This window comes from Chelonoidis abingdonii, chromosome 8 (genome assembly GCF_003597395.2).
Source record: "Chelonoidis abingdonii isolate Lonesome George chromosome 8, CheloAbing_2.0, whole genome shotgun sequence".
Classification (NCBI taxonomy): Eukaryota; Metazoa; Chordata; order Testudines; family Testudinidae; genus Chelonoidis; species Chelonoidis abingdonii.
Window position 1 is genome coordinate 87,443,567 of NC_133776.1, and position 16,322 is coordinate 87,459,888.

General features: G+C 41.7%; 1 protein-coding gene across 2 annotated transcripts in view; it reads left to right on the top strand.

Moving 5' to 3' along the window:
- Positions 1–14,291, top strand: part of CHRDL1 (chordin like 1) — a 55,224-nt gene extending 40,933 nt beyond the window's left edge. For both annotated transcript variants that reach the window (XM_032766975.2, XM_032766974.2), the window contains 6 exons: positions 1,257–1,324; positions 3,482–3,656; positions 8,623–8,817; positions 10,591–10,758; positions 13,092–13,181; positions 13,894–14,291. In XM_032766975.2, coding sequence (XP_032622866.1) covers positions 1,257–1,324; positions 3,482–3,656; positions 8,623–8,817; positions 10,591–10,758; positions 13,092–13,181; positions 13,894–14,024 — 827 coding nt within the window. In that variant the 3' untranslated portion in view covers positions 14,025–14,291. The remainder of the gene's footprint in view (positions 1–1,256; positions 1,325–3,481; positions 3,657–8,622; positions 8,818–10,590; positions 10,759–13,091; positions 13,182–13,893) is intronic.
- Positions 14,292–16,322: the final 2,031 nt, after the last annotated feature.

Genomic DNA, 16,322 nt, shown 5'->3' on the forward strand with positions numbered 1-16,322 from the left:
TGAGGGGCCAAAGCCTTGATCTGAAGTTCCTCTAGTTGCTTCTCTAAAGCATTTTAATTCCTCCTACATCACAAAGCACAAATGGCAAGTGCCTAAGCTAGGGGCACCAGAACAAGGAGGATCAGGGGACCATGGCCCCATCCCTTTTAAAAGTAGGAGGGGTATGCCTTCCCATTTTGACCTGCCTTAAGGGTGAGCAATGGGAGGGAAGGGGCAGAGAGGAGCAAGCAGCAGGTGGGGCCTCAGGGGGAAGAGGCAGAGCAGGAGGGTGGGGCCAAGGTTTGGGTGCTGGTGTCCCCACCCCACTTCTAGGGAGTTTCCTGAGCTCCTGGGCTAATCTCTTTGATTCCACAAACATTCTTCTAACACACAAGTCAACATTTCCTTCCAGTGTTCACTTCTTTGTTATGAGCATCCTAAGTGATATGAGCCCTATCCTGGGGACAGGGCTACCTACCTGTACTCCTTCTCCTGGCTGTTTGTCTACATCAGTGGTTTTCAACTTTCTCATTTGAAGACCCTCTAAAAATCTTCAAATGGGGGTGTGGACCCCTTTGGAAATCTTAGTCTGCTGGCCCCCAGGTGTCCCCGGACCACAGGTTGAAAACCACTGGTCTATGTCAACGGCAGAGCTGTACAGTTCATGATGGTTGGCCGAGCTATAGGAATCTACTGGCTGACATTAGAGCCAGTCCTACTAGTTCCGTTTCTCATATAGCCTGATATATGTTACTGCACCTGGCTCCCTCTTGCCTGTGTGTCCAGGGAGTAATGCATTCAGAGTGGCTGTTGCATTTATTTTGTGTTGGATTTTTTTAAAAAAGAAACTAATTCGTTCAGAATAATATTTGAGAAATAAAATTTGGTAACTCAGTATGTGAACTCGACAGTAAGCAAAAAGGGGGAAACAACCCTTAAGGACAATGCAACACAAAAAATGTACTTTGTTCTTTATATGATGAATGTAGTTTAGTATTGACTGAGGCTAATATTTCATAGCAAATTAGGAAAATGTCACATAGATTGTAAGTTCTTTGTACTCAGGGACTGTCTTTGTTCCATGATGGATTTTTTGCCCAGAATGGCAGCTTCTGTGATACAAATAATATATTTTGTAAAAGTAATGGTGTCTTAGTAAGATGTGACCTCACTGCAGCTCTGCCTCAGTCTTTGGTCTCATTCAGCTGTACAGAATTCTCATAGGCATTTCTAAGGCATTGCACAATTACTCCCGTAACTGTTTATTTCACACACAGGAGATGGAGAATTATCATGGGAACATTCTGATGGGGATATCTTCCGGCAACCTGCCAACAGAGAAGTCGTAAGTGTGTCCTGTGTAATCAGAAAACCTGTTTTCCTGCTGAGCCACACACATACACGGGATGATTACTCTAACTCTTCACCAGTTCTGCCTTGGCATAGGAATACCTGGCAGAAAAATTCATAGTAGTGACAATACCTTTTTCCATTGAATCTCTGTTTACTTTTAGCTCTTTGTACCCAGCTGAAAATCTCTGATGATCTTGAAGAAATGACAGAGAAAAATTCTCTTGTGATAGATTGGAGCCCCCTCTCCTGGCCCCCTAGACAGAAACTTACACAGGATGCTCTGAAACCAATACAGTACACTTCCCATGTCAGCTCTCATGAGCTAAAAGGTGCTGCTAGGGAACCGAGGGCAGAATGGGCATCTCTCTTACAAAAGAATACTTTGTTTTCTGTTTCCTCGGTAGTGATTTCTCACGCCTGCTCTGTCCATAATCCCTCTTTCCCACTTTGCTATCCCTTCTCCTCCTCTTTCACTATTATATTCTACTTTTCCTTCTAAAATCATTTGTGGTTCATGGACTGTTGAGATGGCAGCCCGTGATCAGATGATGTCTAACATCTCCCACAATGATTGTTAGAAAAAAAATCCAGTGTCCTTTGTTAAAAAAAGTTAGCACCAGAGGAAAGGGGAACATTGTTTATTTCCTGTGGTTCACAGTGTATTTTGTTGCCAGACAAAATTTCTATATCCATTTCTGTGGCACCTGACTCAGCAACAGCCAGGGACCCTGTCTGAAGAGCACTACGAATGCTGGAAAATTCATCATTGCTAATACCAAGTAAATACTTAGCAATATATAGGTCGTATTTCATATGCTGTAGCTGTTTGGATACTATTATATCTGCCAGTGCTCAATAGTCACAACAGTAGAACAAAATGCCACATTATAAAAAGATAGACCCAGTGAATGGGTCTGACTCTTCATTGCTCTGCACCTTGTTTAGTCAAGTACCTTGCACTGCTACAGAATGAGTGCAGACTATGGCCCAACTAGACAGTAGCGCATTGCAGCCACCTTGTAAATAACCACAGCAGGTGCAGAGCAAAGGAGACTCTAGCCCTGTGTGCGCATCACCACTAGGACGCACACGTGACTGACCCAGGTTATCTCTGGATCTTGTTACGGAGATTTTACTGATTCTCTTGCACTTTACTGAGCAAACATGTGCAGCTAAGGCCTGATCCAAAGCTAACGGAAAGATCCCCATTGACTCCTGCAGACTTTGGATCTGATTCTTGTGCATACCATACCTGAATAAATGGTTTGTCTGCCATGTGAGCGTTACTTTTAAATAGTAGTAACACACTTATTTTCCAGTTATCATGCCTGAGGTTTATGAATTCACTCCAGGGGCTAGATCAATCTATGGTGCAGCTTTATTGCCTCCAGGGTGAAAATTAACCATCAATAATACAGCCTGGCAGTGTTGATTTTTATAACAAAATTTGGAGAGAGCACATGGAATTTTTAAGCATTTGGAGCACAAAATAAATGTATGCCCATGGTCTCTGGTAAGTTTTAGGGTTGTTCAAAATAAAATAGTAATCTTACAAGGAAGTTAACAAAACAAACAAACAAACTTCAGTCATGCCTTTGGGTATTTTTGGAAAAAATCCTCCAAAACAACCATGATATTTTGTTTTGAAAAACAGAGTCACTGCAGAGGCTTTTTTCACCTACAGATCTCTCAAGGTTTCCCAGCTGATGGACTTAGAGCTAGATTCCAACAAGGTGCTGCTCAATCTGAGCAACAGTGGTTGAATCTGGCTTTATGAGTGTATGTGACTCTGGCTCTATAGTGAAATGATCAGATGCTGCCTGCCCTCCTGCTTCTCATTACACATATTGGACTATTCTTGGGCCATATTCAGGGATGCTGTAAAAAGTAGTTTGGATGCAGAAGGCTATAATGCCTGGGGTCAAATACCTACAGTTTAACCCAGGTTAATCTCAAGCACCTGCATGAGTCTCTTTCCAGCAAGGAAGAAGTGAATTTTGAGATTTAGCACCTCACTGACATCAGTGGCAAAACTCACATTGACTGCAAAGGAACCCTTAATGCAGACAGTTTACATGCAAAGTTCAGCTCTCCAATTGCTTCACTTGAATGAAACATTTACATTCTTGTTCTTTTTGTCTCCACACAGAGGCATTCATACCATCGCTCCCATTACGACCTGTCCCCCAGCTCTACTAGACAGGTTGTCAACATTCCACGATTTTCCAGTGGCAGGAGTAACCGTGGAGTCCTACCTGACCCCCAGCAAGCTTCAGGAACTATAGTACAGATTGTCATTAACAACAAGCATAAGCACGGACGAGGTAAGGAGAAGTCCTTTTAGCAATACTACTTGGAGTCAGGTCTCAGCCATTTATAGTTCTCAAAGAATTCTTAGTACATAAAGGGGGAGACCCTTTGAGCGAAGAGGAACTTCCCCTTTTACATCTGTGTTGAACAAAGCTGTTATCTAGTATTCAGGCCAGCAGTTTCACCACCACCCCTCATCCCCCCCACCACCCCCATTTAAACTTTGATTCTGTTTTTCAGAGATCAATACAATACTTCATATCAAAGATATATGTAAAATAAAGCCCTGAGAGATAGAGACATTCCAGTAACATAACATAATATGTCTTTTAGCCTCTGAGAGGCTTATTACATTATGGGAACATTAGGACCTCAAGCTCATATGGAAAACCTTTTTAGAAGCATGACTCAAAGATTATACTAAAAAAGTGGAGTGGGGGGAATAACAAAATCCCCAATTTAAAAGGGGCAGCAGATTTTATGTCCTAGCAAAAGGACATGATGCTGCAAGGTGCTGAGTGCACTCAATTCCTATACATTTCAACAGAGCTACTTGTGTAGCAGGAAAGTATTATTTAAGTGAATAATGGTCTGCAGGATCAGGCCCAAATAGTAATAAAAGAATTAGCTATAGAAGAGCAACTATACACAAAACCCAGAGTACCGTACACTCAAGAATGTCTCTCGAAGAGTTAAAAGCCTTTGTGTTATAGCCAACTAATCCTTTAAGGTATTAACTAACAGAAGGAATGTTGGCCATAGGATCTTTATTATCCACCTGAACAACCATGAAAACACATTCAGATCATGCCAGTGTTTTATGCTGAAACTAGGAACAGGAATCTCCACTCAGTGCAAGATCTCTGACGTCCAGTTCACACATGAAGACATCAAAGCAATTTCTAACTGATTTGTTTCAGCAAATAAAAAGCAGACAAATGAACAGCACATTGCTCTGTGCCGTTTAGTATCAGTGATAGCTTTAGGAGCTTGCTGCCCAGACAGAGTCTAAGAGGTCTCTGTAATGGAAATTAGAATGGTGACTATGTACTCTCTTTTGTTCTCTACAATTAGAATGTTATTAATTAATGCACATGCTTCCAGAGATACATTTTATAAACCTAAAAATAAACCAGTTATACTGACATGCAGATTTGATGCTATTACATGGATACAGAATTACATTTCTATGCAGACCGTGGTTAAAGCAGACCATTTGGGAACTAGGGTTCTATTTGCACAGTGACTACAGACTGTCACTTTGGACTAATTATTTAACCTGTCTGTGCCTCCATTTATCCATCTGCAAAATTGGGATAATGTATCTATAGTCAACATATCCCTGACTACAGTACAGAGAAGTTGTGAGGTTTAATTTATGTTTGTAAAGCTTTTGGAGCTCTCTGGCAGGAAAAAAAATGATATAAAATTAGTATAAATATACTACTAAAGCATGTAAGAAGGTTAATTATAACAATAGAGTAATTAATCCCGTTTTATGTAACCTTCCCTTTTTTCTCGTCATTCTGTTTTGTATACAGAGAACACTTCATTTGCTTTCATGAGAGAAAAACTGTTTCCCCTTCTAAAATGAAAACAGTTCTTAAGAAAAAGTAATAAATTATTAAACCAAATGATGGTATAACACCCATGAAAGACAATACATTATGAAGAACACCCATCATAAATCTTGGTAACTTAGTAACACATAAGCCAGTTACTCACATCTGTTACCAGTTAGATGTAAATTTAAGATTACAGATAAAAATTAAATTGCTTTTGAAAGTTACAGGCAAAAGAGGAACATATTTTACAAATAAAAGCATTAATAAAAAATGATGGCATATTAGAAGAATTAGAAATATTTACAGCATATCCAAGCTTGATTTTAATTGCTTTTTGAAATCAAACAGTGCCCTCTCTTTCACCTCTTTTGGTTAGTCTGTATTTTTCAGTGTGTTTATGAAAATGTTTAAAACAGCAAGGTTTATAGGGCAAATTCAGCCTTGGTGTACACTGGTGCTACTCCCATTAACTTTTGCCAGCTGTTAATTTGTGCAGTGTCCTTTTGCCTGCCTACTTCCCTACCTTGCAGGAGTGTAGTGAGAATAGATCCATTAAAGATGGAGGCATTCAGATATTGGTGTAATGGGTGTCCTTAGATAAGTTTCAATATCATCTGCAGCCTTTCAACTTAAAGCCTCCTTTTGTGTTTTGAAATTACAAATACCAAGTCTACAAACACCCAAAGTATATTTGGGAAAAAATATGGAAGTGATCAAATTCCATTTTCTAATCATCTCCTCCTTTGCTCTGTCCATGTCATGGAGTGGAGGGCCCCTCTGGAAAGTAGCAAAGTGTATGGGTGACAACATACTAGCTTGAATAAACAGTGTTCACCGACTGACAAGAGAAGCTGAGCTGGAGGTTCAGTAGGAAGTGCCGTGATGCTGAGAACTAGAGTATTGTCCTGGGCCTGGTCTACACTACCCGTTTAAATCGATTTAAAGAGTGTTAAATCAATTTAACGCTGTACCCGTCCACACTACAACGCCCTTTATATCGATATAAAGGGCTCTTTAAATCGATTTCTGTACTCCTCCCCGACGAGAGGAGGAGCGCTAAATTTGATATTAACATATCGGATTACGGCTAGTGTGGACGGAAATCGACGTTATTGGCCTCCGGGCGGTATCCCACAGTGCACCACTGACCGCTCTGGACAGCAATCTGAACTCGGATGAAGCGGGCAGGTAAACAGGAAAAGCCCCGTGAACTTTTGAATTACATTTCCTGTTTGCCCAGCGTGGAGCTCTGATCAGCACGGGTGGCGAGCAGTCTCAAATCCAAAAGAACTCCAGCATGGACCGTACGGGAGATACTGGATCTGATTGCTGTATGGGAGACAAATCTGTTCTATGAGAGCTCCGTTACAGAACACGAAATGCCAAAGAGTTTGAAAAAAAACTCCAGGATACACAGCGCTGCGTGACAAGCGTAACGGGAAGCCAGAGAACTCAAATGGACGCTCATGGAGGGAGGGAGGGGGTACTGAGGACTCCAGCTATCCCACAGTCCACAGCAGTCTCTGAAAAGTATTTGTATTCTTGGCTGAGCTCCCAATGTCTGTAGGTTCAACAGTGTCTGGCGTGGTTCAGGGAATAGCTCCTCAGTTTCTTCCCCCCCACCACCACGTGAAAGAAAGGGAAAGAAATCATTTCTTGACTTCTTTCAATGTCACCCTATGTGTACTGAATGCTGCTGGTAGATGCGATGCTGCAGCAGTGAAGAGCAGTATCCGCTCCTCTCCTCTCCCCCTCCCTGTGGTAGACGGTGCAGTAGGACTAGTAACCGTCCTCATGAATATCTAACATGTTGACATGAGGCCATCATTCCTGGTTACTCCCAGTAGATAGGACAGAACGGCTAATAACTAGCTTCATCATAGCAACTGGGGGGGCTTCAGCCCCCTCCCTTTCCTGTGTAAAGAAAAGATTCTGTACTGCCTGGACTGTCATAGCAGCAGCATGCTGGCTCCTCTCCCCCACGACCGCTTAATGTCCTGCCTGGACTATCATCGCACCAGGAGGCTGCCTCCCCCTCATTTTATGTCACTAATCAGTGTTTCTTATTCCTGCATTCTTTATTACTTTCATGACACAAATGGGCAGGACACTGCCACGGTAGCCCAGGAAGGTTGGGGAGAAGGGAAGCAACGGGTGGGTTGTTGCAGGGGCACCCCCTGTGAATACTGACACGGAGCAGCTGTGCTCTCTGATACACTGGTCCTCTAATACACTTGCCCCTTATTCTAGGCAGGACTGACTCTATTTTAGAAACCATAAGGAGGGATTGACTCTGGGGAGTCAATCCAATTTTGCTTTTGCGTTGCGCCCCTCGGCCGATTTCAGCCAGGGGCACTCATGATAGCAGCGGACAGTACAGAGGGGAGAGATAACCGTCATTTCATTTCCAGTTTACTCTGGGCAGTAGACGGTACAGAACGAACTGGTAACCATCTCTGCTATCATGCAAAAGCAAGTGAATGCTGCTGTGTAGCGCTGGAGTATTGCCTCTCTGTCGTGGCATCCAGTACACAATACGGTGCCGGATAAAAAAAAAACAAACGCTGAACGGGCTCCATGGTTGCCGTGCTATGGCGTCTGCCAGGGCAATCCAGGGAAAAACGGCGCGAAAGGGATTGTCAGCTGATGTTTTCCCGGAGGAAGGAATGACTGACGACATTTTTACCCAGAACCACCCCCGACAATAATGATTCAACCCAGAATTCCAAGGGGCGGGAGAGACTGCGGGAACTATGGATAGCTACGGAAGAGCTACCCACAATGCAACGCTTCAGAAATCGACATTAGCCTCGGACCATGGACACACAACGCCAAATTACTGTGCCTAGTGTGGCCACATGAAATCGAATTTATAATATCAGTTTTATAAAACCGATTTTAGCTAATTCGATATTATCCCGTAGTGTAGACGTGGCCCTGGTTGCAGGCTGAAATTCTGGGGCAGGAGCCAGTTCAAAGGGGTGGAGTGTGCATGAGAAGCTAAGATCATAAAAGCCAACTAGTGGGAGTAAATGGTCCCCAACAAAATTGGGCACACACTGGAAGAGAGTGGTCAAATTCTGCACTCCATCTCACTCGCTGAAATACCAGGGCACCCTCACGGATAAGTGAGGCCAGAATTTTGACCAAATTGCACAGAAAAAGGTGATCAAAGGCTCAATCCTGTTCCCTTTGAAGTAAATGACAAAACTGATCAATGGGAGAAAGGCTGGGACAGAAATCACTAGCGAAAAATACACTTCCAAGCAGAGGTGCGTCCTTTAGTCATGAATGAAACATTGCCTCAAACCAGTGTGCATGCACTAAGGCAGAGATTGTAGTTCAACTATGGACCTGTTGGGGCCTTACTGTACAATGAATATTCATTTTCTGCCTCTCTTCTATTCTGTTATAGTCTGTGTTTCAAATGGAAAAACATACTCACATGGTGAGTCGTGGCATCCTAATCTCCGGGCCTTCGGAATTGTAGAGTGTGTGTTGTGTACCTGCAACATCACCAAACAAGAATGTAAGAAAATTCATTGTCCGGATCAATATCCCTGCAAATACCCTCAGAAAATAGAAGGAAAATGCTGTAAAGTCTGTCCAGGTAAAACAAAGAATAGATCACAGACTGCCTTTTTGCTATGGATTTTAAGGGGTCTTTTGATCATGACGACACCTGATGAAATGAGCAACTTTATATCTGTTGCTATATTTTGTCTTGAGGGAAATCTGGGCATGATAATAGATCTAGCACCCTATCTTGCAAGCCATCTCATTCATTTCATTTCCACAGGTAGAGGACACCAAGGATTGGGCTCACCTTCCGGTCTCTTTTTCTTCTCTCTAGCGTTAGTGTGACATGTGGACATCTATTTCAGAAGATTATATCTCCCCCTCCCCATCAAGTAGAGATTCATTATCTCCCAGACAATAAGTCAAGGAGCATCTCTCATTCTCCCATTTACAATACTCACAGAGCTTTCCATTTGTTTTCTAGCTTGGGATATTTATACCATTGTACTATAATAAAGGTTTTGTTTTGCAAAACACAGCAGTAGTTTTAAAAGTTTTGGTCATAACATTATTTGTGCTAATAATGGAACTGGATCCTTAGAATAAGCACTAATGCTATGACAGCTTATCATAGCACTGTGGGAAAAATCTAAATCACTTGATTAGCTTGTTGTAGGATATTAGAAAAAATGTGTAAAGAAAACAAACTACTTAGAAATTTGCTAACTCCTCTTATGATATCTTGCCAGGTGCCTAACTCCTAAAAAAAAAAAAAAATGAGGAATCCTTGTGGCACCTTAGAGGCTAACAAATGTATTTGGGCATAAGCTTTCATGGGCTAGAACCCACTTCATCAGATGCATGGAGTGGAAAATATAGGAGCAGGTATAAATATATGAAAAGATGTGATCTGCCTTACCAAGCGTGAGGTCAGTCTAATGAGACAATTCAATTGGCAGCAGGATACTAAGGGAGGAAAAATAACGTTTGAAGTGGTAATGAGAGTGACCCATTTCAACGATCCCTCGTTGTTTTTGCTGATACGGACTAACACGGCTACCACTCTGAAACCTAACTCCCATCTATAGCTTTAAAATTTTCCCACAACACATTTAGCCCCTTTTTGTGTTTAGTTCTGTGATGCACTGGCAGAAACACTCTGAGAAAATGAATGTCAGAGCCACATGCATACATCATTTACAGAGCACCTGCTAGCAATATGTTATTAGAAGGGAGACTGGTTCAGTGCACAAGGAGACAGGAGAACTAGGTTCAAGTCCCAGCTGTGTCCCTGACTCGTGATATAAGGAGACTCAATTAACTGCCCTGTGTCTCAATCATCTTATGTGTAAAAAGGGGATGATACTTTACATCACAGGGGGGTTGTGAGGCTTAATTCAATTAATAAGTAAAGAAGTGAGAGCCTGACATGTAGACATGCTGAGCATCCACAACTCCTCTTGTAGTCAATGGAAGATGAGGGCACTCCAAAAAATCTGGCTAAGCACCTGGGATGGAAATGCTCTAGAAGTAAAAAATTTGTTATCTAGATTTCAGATCAGTCTCTAACTCCTGAATGTCACCCATAGCTATAAAAAAAAAAAGCTAGATCTTTTTTCAAAGTCTTGTGTGTTAAGATAAAACATACTAAATACAAATCCAAATTGTTTTATTGTTACTAGGTCTGAGCATTAAAAAGGGAGAGCAAAAACAGAATTTCATTAAGTAGTCTGGACTCCACTGGAGAAGGACTTGAAAGACCACTTCAGAGGAACTCCCTACAATTAAGCTAAACTTGTTGGGCAGCACGAATCTAGTAAGTTGCGAGGAGCATTATTAAAGCTGTATCATGTTTTGCTTACAGAAGAGATGCCAAGTCAGAGCTTTGACAGCAAAGATTATTTTTGTGGTGAAGAGATGCTTCCTGTCTATGAATCTGTTTTCATGGAGGAAGGAGAAACCATTAGAAAAATCGCAGTGGAAATAGAAAAGCCACTTCAAATAGAAATACATGTGTGGACAATAAGGAAAGGTAAGTAGGTCAAGTTCTCTTAAAATAGTGCTTCTCTTTTTCTAACCTCAGGAAAAAGTTACAAATTCTTGCCACTCAGGACTTTATAGCTGTTCCAATTCTTTACATTTGGGGCATTTGACACTTACCTGGTAGCAGTGATAGAACTCTAGTCCTCCTACTACAAAAGCATAAATTGCTAATGCTTGTGCCAAACTCCCTTGTTGTTAGCAGTATGGGGTCTATCATATGCACTTGAGCTGTTCTGATTTTGACCAACAGAAGGCAGTAGCCAGTTCGATGCCACCATCCTATGGAGGGGGACAGCAGTGGCAGGGAGACCATGGTGCATCATGGGAGATGTAGGCCAACCAGTGAGCCTGGCCTATTGAGGCAAACAGGAGCACACAGCTCCCAAATTACAACTCCCATGAAGCACTATAGCCATAGGTGCTGGAGCTGAAAGTGCTGGGGGTGCTGCCACACCCCCTGGCTTGAAGTGGTTTCCATTGCAGATACACAAATCTGCACTTACGGAAAAAGTTCCATAAGCTAGAAATAGGAGGGTTTTGTTGGGTTTTTTGGCGTAATGATCAGCTGTACGTTTCCGACGTACACAAAATTCAAGTTACGCAAGGCATTCTGGAACGGAACACTTGCGTAAGTTGGGGAGTGTCTGTATATACAGGGTTTAGTTTGGTTCAATGGCTCTCAGCATCCCCACGATACAAATTGTTCCAGCATTCCTGACCATAGCAGTGCTGCAGAATCAAAATTCTTCAGGTTTTGGCCAAAATATTTTGGATTTTGATTTTTCACAGAAAACTTGTTTTCTGTGGAAGGGAAAAGAATCTATGTTATGACCAGCTCTAGTCTTAACCCTAAGCACAGACTTCCAACCCTTTCAGACCACTCCCTACAATTGCCCAAGCTCCTGAATATCTGAAGGGTTTAGATGTTTCTACCCATTCAGATAATCAGTGTTGTATGTACTGCAAATGAATAAAGCCTGAGCTTTTACTTTAGCTAATTGACTGGTCTCCTCGGTTTTACAAATCTAGAAGCTAGATCTCAAACAAATGCTAAACTTCCCTACAGTTCATGGACTCTACGTTGAATCTGAACTTGTGTGATATTGTTATGTATTATAAGAGAGTATGTGTTTCATTATGTATCTTAAGAAAGTGTATTGTCTCTGAGGAGGCTGCGTTTCAAAGTGGGCAAAGTGATTCTTACTGAAAGAAAAACCCTTAAGGAGTCTTTGGGAAGAGTGGAGTTACATAATGTATATTATTTCAGTTGAATTAAAAAAAAATACAAGTGGGGACCCAAAAAGGGAAATGCCAAAAGTAGGGTGTAAATAGATATGTTATTCAGTATATAAAGAGACGCAATGTTATTTTTCTCTTCATTTCCTACAACCAACTCTCCTTTCCTTAAGAATTATGTTGGCTATCTTCTCAAAGGTCCTTTACATGAAAGTATTTACTAAGTGATGACACTGTGTCAGAATGCCTTAGTCCACATGCTAAATATTAAAGTAGTTTTACTTTCACTTGTTTGTAGTCTCTCTTTATCTGGGCATGTTGTTACACTGTCAGAGCAAGCAAATAGGCAGACACAGGAGTCAAGGCTCCTGGGTTCTAGTCCTGACTCAGCCACTGACTCACACAGTGTGACCTCTGGCAAATCATTCAATCTTCTTGTACTTCACTTTAACAGATCTGTAAAATTAGGATATAGATTTACTTAGTTCACTGGGGGCATTGCTAGGCTTGTTTACAGGTTGCTTTTGAGTGGTTTTAGTCTCTACCTTAGCTAAAAAAGACGCTTCATAAGTTGAGATCATATTAAAGGGCAAACTACACTTAAAGTTACACAGATCATGATCCATGAACAGCCCTTTGAAGGGCTGCTGGTTAATATGGGGTCCTAGTGACCTAGGCTTCCAGTAGTGCACAGACACTTCTGGTGGTTTGGCAGGAGCATTTTCTGCTGGCTGCCTGCAGTTAGGCAAAAGACAATGTCCAACGTCAGCATGCCAAACTGTTTTTCTCCAAGGCACTGGGATTTGGGCCTCTGCTCTGCTCCTCTCTCATTCATGCCAGGGAAGGCTGAAGCTATGTGGGCAAAGGGGGAACTAACTCTCAGATCTCGGTGATAGTCTCTACCATCATAAAACCACAGAAGAAAAATATTGGTGGAGCACATGGAATCAGTTAAAACATTATTGGTAAAGATGATTTCACAATATGGCTCAACATGCCAGTAATTCTACACACAATCACAACAATGCAAGAAGCTCAGAGCAGAGGGGCTTGTTTCAACTACATGCTCTTACTGGTTTGCTACAGGGATTCTACGTCACTTCCACACTGAGACGATATCCAAAAGCGAATTTGAAGAACTTCCCTACTTCAAGCAGATAACAAGGACAACACTGAGTAAGTAAAAGTCTTGTCTTCTTAGGCTCCACTTTTCTATATAACCTCATGCCCTGCATTACTCCTCCAACTGAAATAAATGTGCTACTTTCCCATCAACATCTGGAATCAATAGTTTATGAGTATCAAATAAAATAATCAGAATGCAACTTATGATTAGAGGGTTACTTTTGCATTAATCGTATTTAAAAGATGCCTTTCCAAAGTCCCTAGTAACACCTTGGATTATTAAAAAGTGACTGTTTAAAAAACCCAAATTCGTTTTTCACCACTAGTGCAATTTATATTTCACCCAGCTTGGGCTACAGAACTTGGTCTCCCAATTCCACTTGTTTATGGTCAGTTTTATTCTCCAGTTCTTCTGCATTCGCACGTTGCTGTTATGCTTGGACTTCCACTATTGCAGTGCAACAGCAGCTGTTGAAAGAATCACTCTTGAGAGTTTCCTGCAATTACAAGCCAGGGCCTTCCCAGCTACAAACTAAAGTCCCACCTTCCCCAATCAGAATCTGGCCCTTTATGGTCTTTTAATGTAGTTATTCTGCATGGAATGTATTAAATGATTGGAAGGTTTGAAAATCTTAAGGAAAATATTTTAATTCTCCTTATCAACAATTTGAATGTGTTTGTCTGGCTAGTGTTGTAAGTGACTCTAAAGCTCCCTGCATTCTGTCTAAGTCAGTGTCTCTCTGCTTTGTGTTTTTGTTTTCAGGCCAGTGGAAAATATTTAGCGAGGGAGAAGCTCAGATCAGTCAAATGTGTGAAAGCAGAGTGTGCAGGACTGAGCTGGAGGATTTGGTAAAGGTTTTGTACCTTGAAAAGTCTGAAAAGGGTCACTGTTAAGGGAGACAGCGCTGGAGGGAGAAAACAAGAAAACTTATGAAAACGTGGATCTGCAGCTGGACTGCAGGCTTGTTATGCTTAAGTCAACAGTTGCCCTAAAAACCAAAACTATAATGCAGTAATTATTCACATCATGCACAGCAAACTTGCTGCTTTATGTGTAGTGGTCTGTGTCAACCATTTAAATATCTCCTCAAAAAGACTAGGAAGTTCTGTATTGGTGGGGGGAGGGGAAAGGGAGACTGTAGTTCCTTGTAAAGTTGCAAAGTTAAAAAAGAAAACAATTTTTTTTAACCTTGGCATGTTATGCAAACTACTGAAATGAAGGACCCCTAATAACTGTGCAGGAGCTATGGAGAGCATTATTTCTGTGCTGAGTTTATACCACTTCTGGTGTTGAAATGACTCATGTTTTTCTAGGCAGGGGAAATACAAGCAATACAGTACTTGAGTTTGAGCCATAAAAATCCAGATTTAAATGAAAACTCCCAACAAGTCTACTGCTTTTGGGACTATGTCTTGCAGTTGAACAAACTCTTGAGTACATAAACAAACCAGAAGGTGTTAGTGGGAATTACTGCATTTATGTAGCAGTTTGAGAAAACATTCAACTTTTAAGTAGTTTTCACTTGGTTTCCATTATCCACTTCTCTACATGAAATATCAGCTCCCTCATGCTGCCCCAATACTGCATTCTCTTGGGCCCTGTTAACACATAACCTTGATCAATAAACTCCCTTTACAAAGTAACATAGCAGGAGAATGCTAAATACTTGAATCATTTATGAAAATTCCTATAGGGTTAAACCCACAGTGATTAATAACTCATTAAATGTCTTGTGATATCACTTAATTTATTAATGGTAATTGTCGCAATAAGAGTGTTCTGCATGGTTCTAATTGGTGGCCTCACAAGTCCCAGCAAACTAATAAGCATAAACTTCAAGGAAAACTCTCTCCAATGGCAAACTTAATAGCACTTATATCAAGCCACTAAGTTAGTGCAGCACCAGCAAGACCATTATCTTCCTGCAAAAAGAAATCTAAGGCACTCAGTTTGATTTGCAGTTCACAGGTGAATAGTCTGTCCAGTGTCTGCCTTCAGAAAAGAGTTCTGTTCTGATATACAAGGCCATTACTTTGAAAACATGGCTTTCTCTGAGGAAATCCTGCCACACCAGCTCATGGACACCATCTTAGATTCACTCCTGAGGTGCAAGTGACTGTGGCTGCTTTCCCTCCATTTTCTATGTCAGAAGCATACGGGAACATTTCCCATTGTGTTTGAACAGCAATGAAATTCTAAAAATGTGGCCTCAGGCCAGGCACTTGGTCCTCAAAGGCAGTGAAATAAATGTCGGTGGCCAGAATTTGGAGGCCTCCAGGGGACTTTGCAAGACTTGTGCTCTCTGCTCTGCCCTGCATTTCCAGTGATGGCACTCTAGGTCTTCATCGGGGGTATGTGCATCTTAACAAAGAGGTTAAGGGGTCTAGATGTTCAGTGCTCAATGCCAGTGACCCAACTCAGGCTCCAGCAGAAGAAACATTGAACCTTTTAGTAGGGCCTTGTTCACAATAGCGATCTCTTTGCACCTCTCCCTGCTAGCAGCTGCCATTGTAAGAGGCAACCCCCTTTCACTGCTTTTTCAGTGGCGCAGGATCCATCCCTGCCAGGGTTTCTTGCAATAGCCAGCAGGAGTATATGGAAAGGGTTATCGACTAAGAGCAAGGAGAGAATGAGAGTGGATGGATGGGAATGTGATAGGGAGGAAGAGGGAGACTAAGTAAGGATATAAAGATAAGAAAACCCAAGATTTCCTACACAGAAATTCTTCATGGTTCTGCCTGCAAAGAGCAAGCTTCCTGCCAGGATAGAGAACAGATTATTTTTTAGTGCACTTCCTGCCCAAAGTAGCCTAGAACACTTAACAGGATAGTGGTGCCAGAAGGGAGCTCCTTCAGCAGCCAGTTTGATTGGCAAGAACAAAATAATCCTTGTGATGTCAGTAAAATCATTTAGAAACAGACAAGGCACTGACACCAAAATATAAACGCACAGTCCTATAAATGATCCTTGGGCAGTTCTCAAGAGTGTAAGTTAACTCCAGTGTCCGTGCCAAATTCGGCAATGAGACTTCCCCTCTCTAAATTCTCTTTTGTGTTTAAAATGGGTGTCATGTTCACCTCCTGTTCAAAATTGTGGTGTAGTGCGCCCGTGCACTGTTAAACAGCTGTGTGTTCCACACCAGAACGGGTTGCCATGCAGTATAGTTGTAGGAGCAGCCATTTGTAACACTT